General features: G+C 36.4%; 1 protein-coding gene across 2 annotated transcripts; it reads left to right on the top strand.

Moving 5' to 3' along the window:
* Positions 1-6,223: 6,223 nt before the first annotated feature.
* Positions 6,224-21,576, top strand: LOC100890950 (transmembrane prolyl 4-hydroxylase). 2 transcript variants are annotated; one of them, XM_030985329.1, is made up of 9 exons: positions 6,224-6,652; positions 11,622-11,703; positions 12,340-12,838; positions 13,265-13,322; positions 15,116-15,240; positions 16,604-16,694; positions 17,516-17,645; positions 18,528-18,636; positions 19,160-21,576. In XM_030985329.1, the coding sequence occupies exons 1-9, from the start codon at positions 6,278-6,280 to the stop codon at positions 19,443-19,445; spliced, it is 1,755 nt and encodes a 584-aa protein (XP_030841189.1). In that variant the 5' UTR covers positions 6,224-6,277; the 3' UTR covers positions 19,446-21,576. The 2 variants fall into 2 exon arrangements, with proteins under 2 accessions (XP_030841189.1, XP_030841191.1); XM_030985331.1 differs by lacking the exons at positions 13,265-13,322; positions 15,116-15,240.
* The last annotated feature ends 1,494 nt before the right edge of the window (positions 21,577-23,070 follow it).

The raw sequence follows: 23,070 nt of genomic DNA, 5'->3' as shown, positions 1-23,070 counted from the left end.
ACCTTTGGAGTTTAACAACATATGCTTCAGTTGGCACTATGAATCATAAGCGTTTGTCCTTAAAAGATTTATGAAATAATGCATGCAAGGTTCCTCAAATTGTTGTTCTGACAATGTTTAGGTATGCATGAACAAACATATTATGACAAGGAATTATAAACTTGTTGGTCTATGCGACATTTTTCAAAAGAAGAAGGTATTGAATGTGTTTACAATAAAAACTGAGATGCCTAAGTTATTTTACAAACTCATTAATCTAAAAGCAAAAGTAAATTATATAGATCTTGAAGGGAAACATGCAACATTTTTTTTTTAGTAACCTATATAACCAGTGGCGTAGGTATGGGAGTGAAACATGAATCGACCCCCTCCCCCCAGTAAACTGGAGAAAACAACGCGTAAAGGAGATTATAAAATATGATTTAAACTCCAATTACATATTTATTTGAATTAAGAAAATTATATTTCATTGTGATGCTTAAAATAGTTCAGTCGATCTATCTCGCCTTGTTTTATAACATCATTCCATATTTTATCGGTCAAAAATATTTAGGGTCGGTCAAAACGTGCCCCATAAACTGATCGTCACTTTCGGTCTCAGAATATCTGCCTAATTTTGCGAACATGGCCGTATTTCATCCAACATGAACAAGCTAGCAAAGTTTGTATTTTGTCCTTGTACTTAGTGTTTTATCGATAACAGTCTAATTACAATTGTCATCTTAATTTCATCCTATCTTTATGAAATTCTGTGGTTAATTCAAACATCAGGAATTTCTCAGGGCCCCCATTAGTCACCCCCGTCCCTTTCGAGTAGGTTATAGTGTATGCAGTCACGCACACACGCACAAAGGCTAGATCTAGACTTTATTACTTTATCAATTTACGCAATCGGAGGTAGATGTGAAACGACTAAATTTCAGCAAATAGGACAATGCTATTCTCTCAAGTAAAGTACCACTTTACAGGGAGATGTATAAAAATATATGTATCATAATTAATTTTCCTGTGCCGAATCAACTCTAAACTGTAGTGAAAAAAGAAATAATGCGCAGTTTGCGCACAGTACAAACGTGTGCTTTGAACGAACCCATAAGTTTTTCAATTGCTCTCATTTTCAATTTTTAAAAAAAGGCACTGTTTGAAAAAAAAAATTACTTAGTAGGCCTATAATCAGTGGAAAATAAAGAGTGCCTAACAGCACGTGTATCTGCATTTTCATGTTCTCTCATTTTCAATTATTATAATATTAAAAAGCCAAGAGATAATTCCTAAAATGACAATGTAAAATTCGTCTATTATTTGGAAGATACTCCCTCTTTCCTGTCACCTTACATGGAGTTTTGGTTGGAAAATTGTTTTTTTCTTCTTCTTTTAACGGCAAATGAGTAAATTATGTTGATTCACAGATCGGAAATACATTTGAATTCGTGTTCAAAGTGTATAAACATTACCATAGCATCGTATGTATGATGAATTGATTACGATTGATGGCACATCAAGATCTTACATGATATTTTACAATAACATAGTCAGGTCTTCCATAGCTAGAAAATATCTAAAATCCATTAATACATAGATATTGACTGCACACAGCCTCGAGAATACCATTATAAACAGGATAAGGGAGCTGTAATGATAAAGCAATGTTATCATACCACTCATCTTGGATAGTGTTCTTCTCTCTAACAAAGCATATATAGTGTGATCATTAACTCGACGCTCTCTCAACTATGATGATTTTTATCATTATTCGAAACAAAAGTTTAATAATCCAACAGAACTCAAGGACAACGCGAAATAAAGAAACACGCTTTCGTTACATGCAGTCATATTAAAAACAAACATACTCATAGAAGAATCACGAACACTGACGATTAGTTGGCAAACTGGAACCCGGAAATTTGAAATCTTTCCTTTATTACAAAGGGTATGCAGAGAAAGAGTAATAAGAAGACGCGCGGAAGGGTTAGACTATTAAACACGAGTGTCTTTGAGTAATTATTGAATATTTGTCAAGATTGAAATTGCTCATTTTGTGACAAGGTTTAATAAACAGAGCCATGGACTTTGTACAATCGTTTCACGCCAAGGTAAATTGTCTAGTTTGGTATGAAAATTGCACTTCAGTAATACATTAAAATTGTCTCAAATTGTTAAAGATATAGCTTGTGCTGTTTTATTTCGAAAATTCAGGAGTCATGGCACTTGGAAACGTCTGTAGGATGTTTCTAATTATATTAAATTTTCAGAGAAAATCGGATGATCTATTGAAATAATTCCCTCAAAAATAAATTATAATCTACTACCCCTCCAAGAAAAAAAAAGGAAAGAAAAGATGCATGCAGTAAAAGGGAAACAAAAATATGGTTGAAAGGGACGACAAAATCCATGTCGTAAGGCTTACGAAACAGCAAAACAAAACAAAAAACAGAAAGCGTAGACATTAACCAAAAATGGAAAGAGAGAGCGAGAGAGAGAGAGAGAGAGAGATAATAAAGAGAGGGGATAGATAGTGAGAGAGAGAGAGAAAGGGAAAGAGAGAGAGAGAGAGAGAGAGAGAGAGAAAAAGCGAGGGTAAGGAGAGAGAGATAGAGAGAGCAGGAAGAATAAGAGAGATAGTAAAGAGATAGATTGGGTCGGAATGGGTTAGGGTGGTGGTGTGTGTAGAGAGAAAGAGAGAGAGAGAGAGAGAGAGAGTTAGAGTAAGAAGAATGAGATATGTACATAGCAAGGAGATAGAGTGTTTCGGAATGGGTTATGGTAGTGGTGTGTGTAGAGAGATAGAGAGAGAGAGAGAGAGAGAGAGAGAGGTGGAAAGGATTTCGTATTTTAGGCATGTTAGGAGCTGGGAAAACATGATTTATCACTCCCATATTGCGCCCTCTCATGTTACTTTGTGCGCAGACAGTGAACTCCTGGGTGCCATTTGAAGATGAAAGACGAAACGTCGCTTATGTATCCACGTTTTAATAATTTTGTAAGAGGTACTTCTGTAAATTACGCCATCAGTTTGCGCACAGCTATCCTATTTTTCTCGAGGTGTAAAAAGTAAAACACGTCATCGGAGGACGCCTTTCTTTAAGTTATCGACCACTTGAGTCTGTTGAACAAAAAAATAACAGCTTAACAACAAAATATAAAAGTAATATATCCACCAACGTTTACCCGCTTATCTGTACTTATGAATCTGGTTTAGGAGAAAAGTGGAATGGCCATGCTTTTTCCCCTTCAATACGTAGGATCAATATATAACCAAAGAGGGGTAAAAAAATAACAAAGAAATAACAAGGAATGGTGAATGTGAAGGGTGTTGAAGGAACGGGAATTTTTTTTTGGAGAATATAAAAATAACTAGTAACTAGAAGAATGAAGGGAAATACATTTTTGATTTGATAAATGAGGCGTTATATTTGGTTTACGATTTCACCGACAGTTATGTTCATAAAAATTGTAATTCCCAAAGTAAATTAATTGCACAAGAAGCGCAGTTAACACATTTCCTTATCTATTTTTTTTTACTACCAAAATATAAAAAATCGGTGAAAGAAAATTAATATCGTAATCATCGCAAAACAAAGCTTCTTCCAGGTACCGTCATAAAAGAAAGAGAGAGAAAGAGAGAGAGAGAGAGAGAGAGAGAGAGAGAGAACAAAAAAACACGGTGATGATAAGACGTCATGATTAGCGTGTTACGAGATCGTCGTGGGAGATATCGGTCATCGATAGCACCCGTGGTGTCTACAGTATCTTGCTTTCAAGTGGTATAGACCGATGGGGGCGAATTCTTTTCATTATTAAGTGTTTATCGGAGGCAGGATTGGGTCGAGTGAAGATTTATGACTCCAAATTTGGCCTTGCCTCCCCCAGTTTATAGATATCAGAAAAGAAAAAGTGTCGATTGCATTTACGTTGAGAAGGCGGTTATATGAGTGGAATAAATTGACTGCAAAATGCGCATGTAGAAATTAGCTGAAGACCATGATTTTCTTCAAGTTTCTCAGATGAATCATATTGATGTCATCATCTAAAGTGTGGAAATTGGTTATATGTGAGGTTTTTCATTAGTTTATAAATAATTTCGGATTTGCGTTTGCATTTGCATATAAAGTCAATACGCACTGGTTACGTCACAATCGGAAAATGATCAAGATTTTTCGTGTTTATTATCCGGCTAATGTGACTGTTGACATGAATCTTAGTTTTATAAAACGGGGTTGACATGAATCTTTGTTTTATAAAACGGGGCTGATAGTCGAGAAAAAAGCAACAAATATGATCAAAACGTCAACAGTTTGTTGAGGCATTTCCCCCGTTTTATGTTACTTCCATAATTTTCGTTTCAAAGGTAATGTCCTTTACTCATTTTTGTGGGTTTATTTTCCGGCAAATTTAAAATTTACACGCATGTAATAAGGGAATTAACCTCCTGACTATGAAGCATCATTTATTTTCTCCATATTTACAACGTCGTCTGTTCCCCAAAGAAACCACCATTTTGTCGAAATTTCCCTTTAAAAATTAAACCTGTGCATCATCTGTTTTATAAGATGGGGCCCCAAAAATTGTCAAAAAGACAAAATTGTGTTATCTTACAGATTTACCGGATGCATGGCAAAATCATGCGTCCGGTAATTTTGTTTACCGGACGCATGATTTTTTTACCGGACGCATGATTTTTTTTACCGGACGCATGATTTGTAACTCCTCATGAAATTAAAAAAAAAAAAAAAAAAATTGCCAGTGCACATTTAACTGTAAACTTTAAAAATAAATATTTAAAAAAATTATAGAATTTTTTTTTTTAAAACAGATTATAATTTTCAAAAAAAACACGAAAAACAAATAATTATCACCAAAAAAAATAATTATCAAAAAAATCATTAACAAAAAAAAAATTACATAAACAAAAATTGCCAGTGCACATTAAACTGTAAACATTAAAAATAAATATTTAAAAAAATTATAGAATTTTTTTTTAAAAACAGATTATAATTATCAAAAAACACGAAAAACAAATATTTTTAAAAAATATTTAAAAAAAAAAAAAAAATCCAGTAAAAATAATTACATGGTAATTGACCAATCAAAATGCAAGGATTCTTCTACCCATCTTATAATATTTGCAAGCAGAACATGCTTTAATAAGTGCAATAACGTACCACTTTTGAAAAATCGATATAATTTTGTTTTCCATAGCGACAGAATGTTCGATTTAGCCTAGTCTAGATGAATGCAGCTATAATTTGATAATTTATAATTTGGTATGCATTCGTCAGCGCAGGGTTGCACAATCCTGGGAAACCCGGTGTTTTCAAGCAAAATTGGCGTGACAAAGAATTACAAATTGATTGACTTGTAAAACCAAGGGGTTATTTGTCGACGGACCATCTGTCTATCGAAACATGGTTGATTGAAATAAGGGTTCGAATCCCACAAAACCGGATGGCCGAATGCGCATTCCATATAATGCTTGCTAGATCAAATGGAAACAAAATCCGTATCTTAAATAGGATTTAGCATACACGGAAGACCCTAGAGAAAATGTTTTTTTTTGGTTTATTTATGTTTTTATTAAGAAATCAAATCATAACATATCCAAACTTTCCAAAAAAAAATACAAATCCTGTGCCCTAGAGAAAATGTTGCAAAAACGGGTAGAAATTGACAAGAAAATGAAATAGCTCACGCACTCTATGTGTAGCTTTTCACATTCTCAATAGTTATGGGTCAAAATTCCGCTTTCCAAGCAGTGTCGCTGAATAATTCACTAAATAGAATAAACACAAACAATCACAGTGACATAATATCTTGAAAAATAGTTCGGTTTCAATTAATTATTTTCTTTTTATATCTAATTAACACTTCTGAGATCATCCCATTATAAACCGAAAGCCAAAGAGACCGACTGTCCATGAGACCAAACGCCCATGGCCATGGGACCATCAATTCAAAATGGCCCCAAAAGACCGACGGCGCGCTAACCGGACAGTCAACGAGACCGAAAACCCCAAAAGAATACACCAGGTTAATGATGCTAGTTATTTACTCACTGTTTATGAGATGTTCACAATGGTAAAGTTTTCAGTGATGAATGTTATTTTTTGCCCAACGAGGATTTATCACTTCTACCCCAGAGAAGCCAAATGAATTTGTATTATTTCACCTAAATTAATGTAGGAAGCAAATCATAATTAATACTGGACGTTCTTTACAATATCCCCAGCACTGTCATCTGATTCGGAATACAACGTCCAGACCCGCAACAAGAGAAAACATGCACTGGGAACTAGATAAAGGAACAGGGGAAAGGGTCTGTCTGAAATGCGTTGTCGTTCTCTTGGCGATTTTGTCCTTGGCGAATTCTTCTTCGGTGCTATCAGATGGAGATTCTTCGGCTGGTGCAGACGACACGAACACGGGAAATACTGCAGCAGACGACACGAACGCGAGAAATACTGCAGCAGACGACATGGGCACGGGAAATGCTGCAGCAGACGACACGAACACGGGAAATACTGCAGCAATCGAGGTCGATGATGTGGAGAATGATGTTGGTGATGATGTCATCGTCGATGCTGCCGTTGAGAAAGAAGGCAACTTGGACCCGGTTGACGAGAGGATACGACTTTACCAGTATGATCCTGTTGAAGTGAGTACTTTGTGAAGATGTACAAAAAGTTAAGTTCGAAACAAATGATATATGTGGATTTAGTGCATTATTATTATTATTTAGGGTTTATTTTTTGTATTAAACTGCAAGCGATAACGGATAAATAAACCTGTCTTTTATCCATGATCAAAGCTCAGAAGCGTAGAAAGACACGTGAAAAGACATACGAATATTACAGATTCATTGATAAACTAACCATTGGCAAGATCCATGAGATAAATTGTATTTCATACATTCAATGCAATTAAAAGGCGACAAAATTCGAACTTCAGGTCACATTTTTCAGAGACTCTATTCAAACTCATTCCCATTTCGTCATATATCTACTGTCCAGTTCCAGTCTGTTTTCATAATGCATGAGCTATTCACCTCTCATCCCTTTTTCTTTCTTCACTCGTCATTTGAGTAGATTTGTGAACACATATATGTTTAATACATTGCCACTCTGTGCAAAAATGACTTTAAATGACTGACAGATGTTTAATAGACACATAGAAATCGAAGTCATCTCCAATTGTTTTTTAATTTCCCATCAAAATATTTCCCACTAAAATATGTGAAGCCTCTCATGATATAGATAGATTCACTCAGACTTATCCAGGATCATAATGGTGAAGATGATTGTTGTTTTTGTTGTTTTTATTTCCGAAATCAGATAAAAATATTATACATAGTAAAAAAATACAAAGTAAAATATTTATACATGTACATAGACAAAAATCGGTGGATAGCCAATTTCAGCAGTGTTTATAGAACACTATTGTTCTTCCTTGGGGTCCTTAACATGATGACTACAAAAATAGCAATATTAACTAGAACAACGACAACATCATCTATATAAACAATGATAAATTGATAATGATAATAATAATGATAATGATTACAATAATTGTATTAATGATAATACTAATAACATTATGAAGTAAAAGGCTCTGCAAATGATTGGTTTGCTAGTAATCTTTCCAGAAGAAGGCAATACACATGCTATAATTTTGTTAACTCTGACATATCATTCTAAACGTGTGGGTGCCACAAGGTTCAAATCGGGTCCAATGTTATTTCTAATATGTTGTATTAACAAGAAATCTATATATATCCCTAAATGGTACATTGACCGGACATTATAAAAACTGGTTTATTAACCTAACCCTAACCCTATTATATTTATATGTGTTTAGAAATAGTTGACATATTAAAAATATCAGTGATAGGCCTATATATTTTTTTTTCTTTCTTCAAAATAAACTACCGCAAAATATGTCGTGAATGTTCACTTTAAAAAATGATGTTCATACTCACAATACTCTTGGGCGAGACTTTTTTCATTTCTGGCCAGTAAAGACAAATATATATTTGAAATCTGTAACAAACAATTTTCCTGTTATTTTGAACTCCATTCCTCCTGAAATATCCTCATGCAAGTCTTTAACATTATTCAAAAGAAACTTGAAGCAGCCTCTTATATCTAAATATCATTGATTCTTGTACCAATATTCTTATTATACGGGGAGGGGGGGGGGGGGGGGGTAAGGTCACTTTTTTGGTCACCCTTCAGCACCAAAAACAAAAAAATGAGGGGAGGGGGGGGGGTTCGACCCCACACCCCCGTCCCCCTGCGTACGCGCCTGCCTCTAAATGGGCGAAGTGAAGGGCGAAGATGAGGCCGCTCGATTAAAGATGACACATATCCTGGGGTCTGACCATGAATTGCCTTAAATGTGAGCAGCAGGACCTTGAATTCAATTCTGCTCTTGACAGGTAGCCAATGTAGCTCAGCCAGGACAGGAGAGATGTGATCATGCTTCCTCAGCCCAGTAAGCAAGCATGCTGCTGCATTCTGTACTGCTTGAAGTCTGTTCAAGGTTGCAGAAGGAAGGCCAGCTAGAAGACTGTTACAGAAATGAAGTCTAGAGGAAATGAGTGAATGGATAAGGCTCTCTGCTGCCATCCTCGTAAGCAATGGTCTAATGGCTGCAATGTTACGAAGCTGGAAGTAAGCAGTCTGAAATACCTGTGAAATATGCCCGCCCACTTTCATGGACTGATCAAAGTAGACCCCAATGTTACGGGCGCTTACCGTAGGAGAGACAGACACATTGCCAACTTGGAGGTCCATGGAGTTGATCTTGTTCCTCATGTTCGGTGATGAAATGATAAGATATTCAGTCTTGTCATCATTGAGTTTCATAAAATTCTTCACCATCCATGGACGGATATCGGCAAGGCATGAGGTCATCCTTGCAGCTATGGCCTTTTCATCAGTTGCCACTCTTGGATCAAATGTCACATACAGCTGAGTGACATCGGCGTAAAAGTTAACTTGTAGACCATGTTGACGGGTTACGTTCCCAAGAGGGGAAGTGTATAACGTTAAGAGTATCGGTCCGAGGATGGAACCCTGTGGAACGCCGTAGGTCAAGAAAGCTTCATCCGACACAGTTCCATTGATGTTCACAGCCTGTCGTCTGCAGTGAAGATATGACCTGAACCATTCCAGTGTCATCAACCTTGAAGTCCCGTTGAAACCTCTGGAGAAGGACTTTGCGAACAATTGTATCAAATGCAGCAGATAAGTCCAAAAGAAATACCATAACTGCTTTCTTGTTGTCGACTGCCCTCAGGATGTCATTATATTTTCAATAGAGCAGTCTCCACGCTGTGAAGCCTCTTGTAAGCAGACTGCATGGTCTCATGAAGGTCGTAGTCCTGAAGGTGTGATGTCAGTCTTTTGGCGACTACTTTCTCGAGGACTTTGGCGAGGAAAGGCAGGTTAGATACAGGCGCGTACGCAGGGGGGGGGGGGGGGTGTTTGGGGGGTTAAACCTCCCCTTTGGTATTTTTATGTGTATAAACCCCCCTAAAAAATCCAAACCATCCCCCCCCCTTTGGGTTTTTTTTTTTTTTTTGTTTAATAATAAAAAATAAAAAAAATATTCCCATGGCTGACCTAAAAAAGGTGACCTTACCCCCCCCCCCCCAACGGAGCAAAATGTCAAATTTTCAAATTTCGAGACCAAAAAAAAAAGGAAAAAGTGTCCTCTTATCTCCCCCCCCCCCCCCCCCCCCCCCCCCCCCCCCCCGCTTATTCAGCGGCTTCCTGAGTCGAGTGCGAAATTATCGGCCCGATTTGAAAATGTTAAAACCCCCCACTTGAAAAAAATCCTGCGTACGCGCCTGGTTAGATATAGACCTATAACTGCTCATCTGGTCATGATCTAGGGATTATTTCTTCAGTACAGGTGTAACATGAGCAAGTTTCAGTTCTTCCGGAAACTTCCCTTCCTGTTAGTAGGAGACCAGCCTGTAGGTCCCGTGACCAATCTTTGGGAACAAAGGTTTGAAAGTGTTTTTGTGTTCCCTGATGAATACCGAACCATTTTGACTTGGGCTGCCCCCTTGAAAATCCCGGGCATTTTCGTGAGGGGTCAACAAAGGTCATACAGGGTAGAAATTCAAATATATTTCAATCGTGTCGATATGCATATCAAATTAATCGTCTGGTAATGAGGATTCCAAAAATGTATAGTTTGCTATACCTCCGACCTTAAATAAGGGCGCCATGGTCAAAAACGTTGAAAGGTCAACACACTTTAGACTGGTTGTCAAATTCACCAACACAGTGAACTTTATTAAATTGCATATCAAATTACTCGTCTGGTCATAAGGATTCCAAAAATATATAGGTTGTAATACCTCCGACCTTAAATGAGGGCGCTATGGTCAAAAAGGTCAATGCACTTTAGAAATTCACCTACACAGTTAACATCGTCCGATTCTAATGATTTTAGTGTCTAATAATATGTTTTCTGACATAACAAATTCAACTAAGCAACTCTTAAAATCAAAAGTGGTTGCCATAACCTTTAAATTTCCCTCAAACCCATGGATAAGAAGTTGTTTGATGTTTGTCACCGAAACGGCAGCCATTTTGAATGTACATAGTCAAGGTAAGCACTTTTACTTTTGAAAGTTGTATAGTTGAATTTGCCATGTCAGAAAACATATTATTAGACCCTTAAATCATTAGAATCGGACAATGTTAACTGTGTTGGTGAATTTCTAAAGTGCATTGACCTTTTTGACCATAGCGCCCTCATGTAAGGTCGGAGGTATAACAAACTATACATTTTTGGAATCCTCATGACCAGACGAGTAATTTGATATGCAATTTGATAAGGTTAACTGTGTTGGTGAATTCGACCACCAGTCTAAAATGTGTTGACCTTTCAACGTTTTTGACCATAGCGCCCTTATTTAAGGTCGGAGGTATAGCAAACTATACATTTTTGGAATCCTCATGACCAGACGAGTAATTTGATATGCATATCGACACGATTGAAATATATTTGAATTTCTTGCCTGTATGACCTTTGTTGACCCCTCACGAAAATGCCCGGGATTTTCAAGGGGGCAGCCCAAGTCAAAATGGTTCGGTATTCATCAGGGAACACAAAAACACTTTCAAACCTTTGTTCCCAGAGATTGGTCACGGGACCTACAGGCTGGTCTCCTACTATGTAGGGAAGTATTAACTATCTTTGCGATAAGCATAGCCATCAAGTCATCATTTTCCTTCACAACTGAGCTAGGAATCGGATCCAGCGAGCATGACTTAGCAGTGGCCCGTCCTTCGAATGACTCTATGCACATCTAGCGAACTTGTGGGCGCAAGTGTAGTCAGACGCTCACTGCAAGATGAGGTTACATCATTGTCCAACTCTACTCCATCAGTCGAAACCATATCTGACTGCAGGTTGCATCTAATGGACTCTAATCTTACCAATGAAATACCTTGAAAATTTAGAGGCCAGATCATCAGGTGAGGAATGATGTTGAAGTGCCGTAGTCGATTTAGTCTTCCGGTGCAGGAGCTTGTTGATGATGGTTGATGATTAACTTATTTGTATAACATTATATTTTACCTATCTTTATCTTTCATGCTATTTAGGTTGGACACATAAGATATGTCGAAATTTCTCTGGGAAGATATGTCCAGCTGAAAACCATTGCCGTTAAACCACCAGCTTTCGGTAATAGCACCCAGATAAATCTTCATCTTGTACAATAGGAAAATTAAAATAATTGTTAATTCATGAATGAAAATAAAATCGTAATGGGAATTAAAATAAATAAAAACAAAACCTTAATGAGGAGACATATTTCTATGTAACACAAATATAATGTTGTATGTCATGTCTCTATAATCAGTGCAAGCCAGTTTTTAGTGCTTACATTTGTCCATTTTCTTTGTAGCTCGATCTCACATAGCTTTTTTTGGTAATCGTTTTTGCCAAATGGATAATTATTTCTTCACTATATATTTCTACAGCGGTTTCTTAGCGGTTAATGATGCCTTACGTGATACTTTAAACACAAACACAATTATTGCTCTCTTTTCTTTTGAATTTGCATTTCAGTATTTTTTTGTGTGAAACCTGTTATCTCCTAACGATCAGATGTGTTGTATGATATTTGTTTAATTTTCTTCAAGTATTTTGATGTGAGCTCACCTTTCTCTTCAGTATTAAGTTAAGATTAGCAATTGAAATTAATGACCGGGATAACCATGATTACAATGTAAAACGCTTTTTAAATGACATTTTACAGACGTGAAATATCATTAAATTTACCAATTTACTATCATTATTATTATCTCTTTCCACCAGAAATTTCAAATTTCCTAACACCAGAGGAATGCGAAAGGATCAAAGAGCTAGCCCTAGATGCTGGACTACTCACCAGTTTAACAGTGGGCAAAAACTTATTGTACAGCGGTATTGATGAAACCAAGGTCATTTATAACGCCACAGAATGGAAACAGAAGTTCGCCGAGTGCGACAACAACACTGACAAAATACTAGACTTTACAGAAGTACTACACTGTCTTCCAGGGCTCCAAGAAGGAGAGCTCGTTCCTCCAGCCATCCTGGACACTTTGTACGTACAGCTGAAGCTGGACCTCGACTCCGATGGATTAATTGATGCAAAAGAACTCTGGTTGATCCATCTAGAGAACAAGACTATTGAGATCGAGGAATGGCTCTCCCGTTGGCGAGGAGGAGAGTTGCCCAAAGTACCAAGAAGGGGACGCCATCGAATCAGCGAGCAGGCTTGGATTGAATGGGAAAATTCGACAGATCCTACCATAATGGCAATCCGAGATAGGTAATTCAAGCTATCGTTGATGCGTTTTCTTGAAAACATATCCTTCCTTCTAAATAATATCTTTTTGATGACGCTTAAATTGATTTTGAACTCTTTACGACCATATCGTGTAAGATGATAGGCCCGATTGTGCAATACAAATACATCCCCGAAACGTAGATAAATATTTATTGATATGGGGCAATTTTTCCTGCTTGCAAGAGACTATCGTATTATTGACTGTATATCCAAAAGGTCCTACGCCTCATTGGTCCTTCGTCCTACCACTCCAACTTCCTATCTCGCCCTAATCCTATTTCCCAACCGACCCACCTCCAAAATGTCCTACCTACCAAACCCTATACATGTATTCGTACCCATACAATACAACGACATTCTTCTTTTTAAACGCAACGATTACAAACATTATTTTCCGCTTTCTGATAGGGTAACAGCGCTCACGAAGCTTGATCGGAATATTGTATTTTCGAGTGAAAGCCTTCAGGTTTGAAACATATCATGATTTGTTTTGGTTCTTCTTGGAATGGACGGATGTATTGGTCTTTCTTTTTCTTCTCATTTTCTGCATGATGGAAGTATTGGGAATGTGTTCGGTTATTTTTTCCCCTCCTTTTTTAAAACGATAACTGAAGTCTGAGATTTACTGTTAAGATAATGCAATGATCATTAAATCCTCACTCAACCTTGAACAGCAAAACTGTAAAAGAATTGCAAAACATTACGTTAGAAACACTAAGAAAAAGTACCTAACTGAAAACGTTCACTATAGGGGGGTGGGGGGGGGGGGGGTTAAACTTATATGATTTATTTATCGCAGACAATTTTTCTCTATTATTATACATTTTCTATCAAACCGATGAAGCAGAAGCATTATGATTCACTGCCTGTTTCTTTTATACTTATTTATTGTCTTAAACATTCATTTTATATTTCCAGTGTGCACGTTTGTGGGCGTGTGTGGGTGCATGTGTGTGTCTTTACTTCAATCTAATATGATTTCAAGTAGTTACAAACGAGGTGCATGAGTTTTGCATAGTATTCCATTGTTAAGGAAGGTGGTGAGTTGTAATTTGTTCACTTTCTCATCGTGCTTATGTCAGTATGGAAGATATGAGAGATGTCCAATGCAGAGGATCGCGCTTCAAATGCTATCATATTCAAAATATGATTTTAGAAAGACCAAATTAAATATTTTGCTTTAGAAATACATGTACAGAAATTGATGCCTACTCGTGGTCACCAACCACCGACACATCCAGAGGGGTGTTTCACAAAGATCCTAAGCTGAACTTATCTCTAAGTTGGACTTAACAATTAGGGAATGCCGTTAACATCCTCGAAAATATTTGGTAAAAATTATTTAAAAAGGCATCAAATGTTGATACAAGTCATTCATATTTTCTATTATCACGGAGATTTCATGTTCTTGATGTGGAATTTATAAAAAGTCTAAAATACTTGATTTTTCGCTTTTGAATATATTTTATTTTATGACTAAAAATGGCTCTCCATAATTTTTAAGTCCAACTTAGAGTTAAGTTCTACTTAGGATCTTTGTGAAACACCCCCAGAATCCGCAGGAAACCAGGACATATTGACCTTACACGCTTTACACAGGTCAAGCTAAAGAAATGAAAAACCAAACAGTCATAACTACAAGACCAATCAATCCGCTACAGGCTACACTACTGTCTTTGACTAAAAAAATCAAGTAGTCAAATTATATTTATTATTTCATGAATTCATATAAAGAGTTCTGATCAATATACATAGTTCACAATTTACTTATTCAACTATTACTGTAATTATGAATACTTGTTCAACCTTTATATAGATAAATACCGAGAACCATTAACACTCTCCGCAAAAATGATATAAAATGGAAAGTTGCATGCACTTTTCTCTTGGTCGGCTGTGATTACATGCCCGACTTCCACCAAATCAGAGCCTGTAAAGTAAATGGCCACGCTGCCGAAATTCATTGCAACCAGGTACCCGTCCTATTGAAATATCACACCACCGTTTGAAATATCACTCCACCGTAGCAGAGCTACTATAAAACAAATCCAATAGTTCAAAGTAAATTCCTTTACCATGGCATAGAGACATCTAAAACCAAAGATAATTGAAAGAAATCAGGCCGATTATCTAAAAATTCCGATCACCTGTCTTCAAAGAAAATAGTTCCTATCGTCTGAAAAGAATTCTGTCTTCCGTGACTATTATCATGATTGTTATTGTTATTATCATTTATATTTTGTTTTATTTTTATAACAGGTAGTTCGTTATTACCCTGGTGGGCATTATCATGCACATTATGACAGTCAAAGGATAAAGAAAAATAAACCCTGCATTCACTCTACCCGCGGTTTAGATTTGGAGGGTTCTGATAGACTTTGCAGGTATTTCAAATTAAACTACATTTCATTGATATAAGGGTGACATTCGTTTTTCAGAAGATTCATAATTACGAAACACACATTTTCCGTACCAGGGGATTCGTAAGGGAGGGAAAGACGTTTTTTTTTTTAAAGCCAAAGGTTCTTATTCCGAGAAAAAATACATGTTTCTACGTCATTTTCGGAATCATGAACTCTATTTCATTTTCGGCATTGAGAACTCTATTTTAAATTCAGACTTATGTTCACCGATATTTCATTTTCGGAAAAGCGAATCTTCGGAATTATGAACCTCCGGATTGAAAGAATCTTCGGATTCATGAACCTTCGGACAAACGACATATAGCCGATACAAATTAGTTAAGAGCCGCATTTCATCTTTATTTACTGATTCATGAAAACCTGCAATTGTAATAACCCTGTTTCGATAATATAGTATAAATATTCATGCATTTATTATATGTATTGATTTTTATTTTTAGTATCTGCTGTTGATGCAATATGTTACTTAAACACCTTTCCAATATATCCAACTTAGCCTGATTTGTTTGATTTTAGAATTTTCGTTTTGCACTGTTCGATTGCACTCTTTAAAGGTAAAGACCAGTTTTGGAAACGTCCCAATTTCAAAAAATGAAATGGAACCTCTTAATTACCAATCATGTGAAAGAATATGTTGCGACTAATACATGATGATAACAATTTTTCCGGGAAACCGCCTACTAATTGATGTATTTGGTAAATTAGTTTATCTATTGGTATGTGAGAGATAAACGCACGTGTGCGTAGTCCCATGTACATCTTTCTGTGTACAGTGTTTGTAACTTTACGAAGACTGGGCCAAATTTCTTATAATGTTGATGATTCCAGAACCTTGCAGTACACACCAATACTTATATGCTAGTTGATCAACCTTTAGTGATCGATTCCACAACGTTCCTTTCACAATGCAATCGCATGACCATTACTGGTCTTTATCTTTAATACAAGGTGTGCAAATTGGTATTACTTTAAATCTGTAAACGCTCTGTAACTTTAAAACCAGAAACAGTTTACACTGAGTAATGTTTAACACCTTTGGTAGCCTCAAAAACTCCTACAAATATTAGAGCACTTACGTACATATAATTATAGTAATATGTTAAGTTTAAATGTTAAAAAATCAGGCAAACAAAAATGTTTACGATTATGTCTTCTAAGTTCTCCGCAATCTACAAATTAAAGAATATAGTTTGGGCATTCTTAGTCTCGATCACGAAAGAACGTTGTCACACTATTGATTAAGGTTCGGGGGGGGGGGGGGGGGGGTGTTTTCATTAAACAATTTTAAATTCAAATAATCAGGTATAAATGTTTTTTCCCCCAGATATATCACCATTTTGTATTATCTACAAAATGTGGAAGGTGGAGGAGAAACAGCGTTCCCTTTGGCTGAATTTGAGAACGTTTCTATAGAAGTAAAGTATTTCAATTTCTTGCCTCTTCATACAGAGATTCGGGGGGGGGGGGGGTAAAGTTAGAGTAAAGCATTTTCTTTGTGTTTTTTTTATTTGGGGCGGCGACGTACCCTAGCCCCCGCTGCGTACAGTCATGATTCAGTGGCTAAGCAATGGCCTCGTTACTGTGAGCCCCCAGGATCAAAAGCGTGTCGATGTGCTTTATTGGTGCCCTTTTATGAGGCATCGATCCTCATTCCTGTCAGTTATGACTTATGGACGTAGGTCCCCTAGTTGATTAGCATAGTAGCACACACATGCTTCAGCAGTCACGCAAAACAAACACTCACAAATTATTATTCAATAAAATCTGAGAATGTATACTATTATCTAGATCTATTAGGAATAAATCATTGTCAAAATCATTCCATAAATTGGGGTCAAAATAAGTATTCCACCATTATGACCAACAGTGTAGATTACATGGAAGAAAATTAATGTTTTAAAGCGATACTTTATAAATGTTGAACTTTCTGCCCTAGCGTACTGTTTACTGCAGAGCACACCATCACAGTTTTCAACTTGCCCAAAGTGTGAAACCGAATACATAATATCCACTTCGCAGAAAGAGAAATTTATGCCAGAACCAACATCCCAGCAAGTTACTGGACCATACTACTACAGCTGCCCTGAGATGGCGCTAGAGGGGATTTTACAGTAGTGCTTCCAGTACAATGTGGCTTTAAATTAAAATTGAATTGGAAACAATTCCATTTTCGGATGTGAAAAGAGATGTCTACGCAAACGTTACGTAATTTGTATTTTCTCTTTTTGTCATCCAGTACCGTAAAAACTTGAAATCGGATTATGACTACACTGACTTGAAGCACAACTGCTATAAAAATTTGAACGTCAAACCGGAGTTTGGGAAGGCAATCATGTGGTATAATTATTACATCGACGAAGCAACAGGTAAATAGACTTTTGTAACTTCTAGAACGTATATAAGACTACTCCGTCTGGGTTAAACTGCCTAGCAGACAAGGTCGAATACCAACCTTAGATTCTGTAGTTGGTTTTTAGTTTGACGATCGCAACTACTTTCAAACAATACACCAGTTTACGGTTGTATCAGTGCGCATGCGCAGACAGTTGACCTCGGGTCATTGGCTTTGAAACAAAGCTAATGACCCGAGGTCAGTGGTATTTATGCGTAAATTAAGAGATTGCGCCCATGCAAATGATGATGTGCGCGCAAAACGCAGCGCGTAGGCAGTGATGTCATCATAATTTGCATGGGCGCAACCTTAATTTACGCATAAATACATGACCTCTAGGTCATTGGCTTTGTTTAAAATGGCGCACACAACCGTAAACTGGTGTATTAACTTAATGTCATTACCTTTTAATTTGTGTCTGAACATGATTTTCATGGGATGTACAAGGGGTATGGAAAATACCCTTGAGGTATTTTTTTCGATCTCGATCCGTCCGTCTGAACAAAAGAACATCTTGTTATAAACAGTTCATAATTGCAATTCTTGAGCAGGGTTTGTCGCCTATTGCTTGGAAAGGGTCTGAAGAGAATACCAGTTTTGTTTTACTCATTTAGCCTGATAAATGAAGATATAATATTATAATGGAGCCTCATTTAAAGTCTGAAAAAGCCTGGTGCAATTCGGGCCACAACCTTAACACTAAGCATTCTCGCAATCTTGCAAAGATTTTCTGTAAGATTCGATCATAAAATGCGAGTGGTTATAAATCATCATTCAGTTTTGAATAATTATCTAATATTTTTGTTAATTTATACATATGCTTTAATACCCCCCCCCCCCCACCGTCAATGATTAGGTTGGATGTCGTCTCGTAATACTCACTCCCTACATGGTGGATGTGAAGTCACAGAGGGAACAAAATGGATTGCAAATAACTGGATCACCGTCGATGATGTGTATGAAAGGTTAGGTTGAATTATTTATTAAAAGCTAAAAACAGTCTTAAACACTTGAAATCGAATGAAGTTGCATTGTTTTGTAAATACTTGTTCCTCACCATGTCTATTTTCTGAAGAAGAAGAAGAAGAAAAAAGTTGAGTCTCAAGTCATTCTGATCTCCGATACCATGTGATCCAAAACGCAATTTGAAATTACATTGAAAAAGTAAAATAAAAGTAATTGATTTTTAATGTAAATCTATAAGCATATTTAAAAAAAACTGAAATAATATGAAGTTGCATGAATGATATATTGTAAGTAGATTTGCTAATAATTATACACTAAGCAACCATAACAAACTGTACACTCTTTAATGTATAAAAATGTCGTAAATCGTTAACATAGTCAATAGAATATATACCAACAGCAATCGAGTTTTGAACTTTCATTCTCAGTTAGGTTCATTCATTTAATCTTTAAACCAAGTAGCTATTCAATGTTAAGAAGCTTTATATGCTAATTTGTCAGTTTCATTCTGGATTATTTTAGGCAAATGGAATTACATGCGCGTCGATTCCAACCAACTGAAGATAATAAAAAAGCAGAGTCAGAAAACGAAACGGGCGTCGATGAGAACGACAGAACGGAAGAAGACGACATCCCAAATGAAGCAGAGGATGAAGGAATAGACAAAGGGGAGAAAGAGTCCAACAACGATAACATCAATGATCTTACAAACGACAACGCAATCTCTACAGATGAAACACATGAGAGCACGCCATCTACCGACAAGACTGAAAGCGATGATCTCCCAAAAGGACACACTGAATTTTGATTTCAATTGTCAGGTTGTTTGGTAAATGTTACCGTTAAAATATTATCAAGCAAAACGATACCAGGGCGATTTGTGGTTCTTGTTCATATATACCTTACATTTGTGCTTATTTTGATTTTTTTGTTCGCTTCCATTAACCAGTTTTATTTGTTTAGTTTCGATTATCTCTTCTTTTTTCGTTGTTATGCTGTAATATGACAGCTACATTGTTAATTTTCACATGATTTATATGTTTTGATTGCTTATTATTACTATATGTTTGTTAGGGTATATGTTTATTTTCATTATGTGGCTCAGACCCCTTTGAAGAAAAAAAATACCACCATTAGTTGACAAGGGCATCCAATCCATAAATGAATCAAAATCAATACCAATTCAAATCTTTAAACGCCATGGCAAATACTTTCGAAAAACAAACGCAAGTCAATTTAATGACTCTGTCCATCATTTTTTTTTAAATTTGCAAACATTACAATGACGTCATACATAATCCGAACATGATGTCTGTAGAGAATGTACACTAGATGCTAGGATCACCCTGGGCTTCATTTCTAGTCTTCGCGATATTGGTCCTTTTATTTGTAATTCACCCTTCACCTGTTGAAAGGTGTAAACATTAAGTACAAGTTAAAGTTCATTCATTTTCCGTATAAGTTTGTTCATATATATAAATATATATAACGCATTTTTTTCTTGTACATCCTTTACTGAAAAGAGTACAAATATTTGTTTCCAAATAGTATTCCCATGGTGTATGACATAATCGGAACATGAGGTCTAAGGGCAATACAACAGTGTATTGAATATACCCTTTAGTTGATTTTGTTTAAATTCTTAGCGTTCATGCTTTGATGAGTGCAATGGGAAAATGCAGTTTGTCAATGCACATTTTCATTTATATGTAAATATTGGGATTTCTTGTTTTTTGTTTGTTTTCTCAATAGGTAATTTTGTTTTCCAAACTTGTCTGATAATTATCGATATATTGAAATATAAGTGCTTTTAAAGAATATTCCATTTTTAGGGGACAGTTATGATAAGATATATAAAAACTGAAATTAAAAAAAGTTCACAGATTTATTTTGTTTTCATCTTCACCTGAACAAAACCTTCTATTTGTTTATTGAAACATCAATAGGACTTAGAATATGATATTATTACATACTATTGTGCTATCAAGCCATTATCTTCTGGGACATGTTCTTTGTTTATCAGCGGTGGCATGAATGGGATAGTCTTTTAGGAGAAGAAACTTACTCGAGAAATCACGATGAATCATGAAAAAAAAGGCGCCACCTTTGTCGAAATTTCCCGTAAAAAACTTCCGGGTTGTGACGTATCGCAAGAAGAACCGATGTAGCGCGGCGCGCGCATGATTATCTACATCAAACATGGTGTACTGCCAATGTGTGGTTGAAATAAATGTTCCTCGAAAACCGAGGAGAAATCGTTTCATCGATTTCAAGACAAACACAATCTTCATGAAATGTTCAAGCTATAGGTAGCAGCTGTGAAGGTGGAGACATTTCTGGACAAAAAGTACAAGTACGACAGGAAAAACGATGTGATCTGCAGTGATCATTTTACAGTCTACAGCAGGGAAATGTACGTCAGCAATAGCGGTCGAATCCATGCGATACGTCACAGAACGCACACTGCACACACATAATGGCGACGTTCTGAAAAGTCTCAGAGCCGCGAAAGACGAAGGATTTTGAAAAGAGTTACGTCCTCCTTTTCGTCAATTGTTTAATGTTTTATATTTTTCAGATAATGTGTTACATTGCCTACAAACTGAAATTAACGTTAAGGTTGAAGTTGATTCCCCTTTAATTATGTGTTGAAGTGATTGGTATCATCGTAGGATGTTGAAAAGGTTTTATTTGCTTGGTGAGAATAATCTGACTCATGCCAAATCATTACTGTTATTATATCATGTTCTAATTATTGTCTTATGTTTAAGTTTGGCACCAGCCAATGAAGAGAGCTTCTCGCCAGAATTCTAAATCATTTTAGGCAATCCACAAGTACTGGCTGGTACCCATTATCCTTTTCTCTGTATTGTTTATACTGGTGTATGTGTTACATTTTATTCTCCTCGATATTAAATAAATAATTAAAAAGAACAGTCCTCGAGGTTGCCATTAAAATTGTGTTTATTGAAAGAGACCATCATAAGCGCGCGCATTAATGACCTTGCCATTTGAAACTACGTGCATTTTATCGCGTTTTATTTTTTGTTATGCGCGCTAGAGATGACCAACCGTGCATTTTCACTTTTAGTGGGCCGTGGGTTATAACCTTTTTCCACGAAAGGCGTGATGGGAAAAAATGATGCATGGTCACGTGGTGTCATTTGACCAATTAGATTGCCTATATTCTTTAGCCCGTTTTAGAATTGAAGTCAGTTACTTAAATACTGGCCGTTTAAAATTAATAACAATGTGCCCAATCACCGTATGTTCTAATGTGGAGTCTAATAGGTGAACCAAACAGTGGCATTCAAAATAACACTGGGGGGGGGGGGGGTCAGACACACCACCCCTCCTTCCTCCCTCAGTAAGTGACGCCCAGTGACAATCAACTGTCCATATGGAATTACTAGCATCCTAAGGAGCCAAAGCTAACGTATCGTTAACGTCTGCAAAGAGCATATTTGAAAATTCTAATTTTAAAGATACTATGTCCCTTTTGCAGCCAACATCAAATTCTGTAGAACTTTGCAGGAATCATGAATATGTCATGTATGTCCTATCTGTGAAATTTAAACGTTAGCAGTGTCTTAAAGATAAACTTGAGTTCTGGTAAAAAAAGAAAATGAATTCTCACAGAATCTAACGAAACTTACACTGAATGTTCAAGATTACAAATAAATGTCATGTGCCAAACAATTTTGGAAGAAAATGTATACTGGCTGAGTAATGAGCATAGAAAAATAAGGAAATCAGGGTAGTACTAGCCCCGACACCATGTGTGTTGTCCCATATACATCTTTCTGTGTAAGTGATTGTTACTTTACCAAGACTCTGCCAAATTTATGATGATTTTGATGACTCCAGAACCTTGCATTACACACCATTACTTACATACTATATAATCAACTTTTCTTATCCATTCCACACCTTTTCTTTCACAATGCAATCGCATTACCAGAACTCAAGTTTATCTTTAATATTCAAATTATGCAAGGAAACAAGGTTTACTTGCTAGACTTCAATGTCGGACACTATTGAATGACTGACTGGCCTTTTTTCATCTTTGGCATAAACGTACATAAAATGAGCTGTAAAGGGTACATGAGCATTTGTCTACAACAATAACCCACTTCTTGTAATGGCCAAAATTAAACCGATTGAATCTTTGCGCAGCATAAAACGTACGACCATTCGGTACAATGGTCTGAAAAATCAGACTATTACTTACTGGCTCTGTAGCTCCTGAGTCGATTCGACGACTTATAATCGTTATTTTCCCACTTAAAGACATTTTCAAGCCCCCCCCCCCTTTTTTTTAGGGAAGTTCTAAATTAGTATTGTCTTTCAAATGCCGTTGGAATTTAACCTTTTCATTTTTATGGCCTGCAAATGGGACAAAGTACCTTTAAAGCACGAGAATATATGCAAGA

This window comes from Strongylocentrotus purpuratus, unplaced genomic scaffold, assembly GCF_000002235.5.
Source record: "Strongylocentrotus purpuratus isolate Spur 01 unplaced genomic scaffold, Spur_5.0 spur5_scaffold_15, whole genome shotgun sequence".
NCBI lineage: Eukaryota > Metazoa > Echinodermata > Echinoidea > Camarodonta > Strongylocentrotidae > Strongylocentrotus > Strongylocentrotus purpuratus.
The sequence above is the reverse complement of the archived record's forward strand: the minus strand, read 5'-3'. Positions and strand labels throughout refer to the sequence as shown.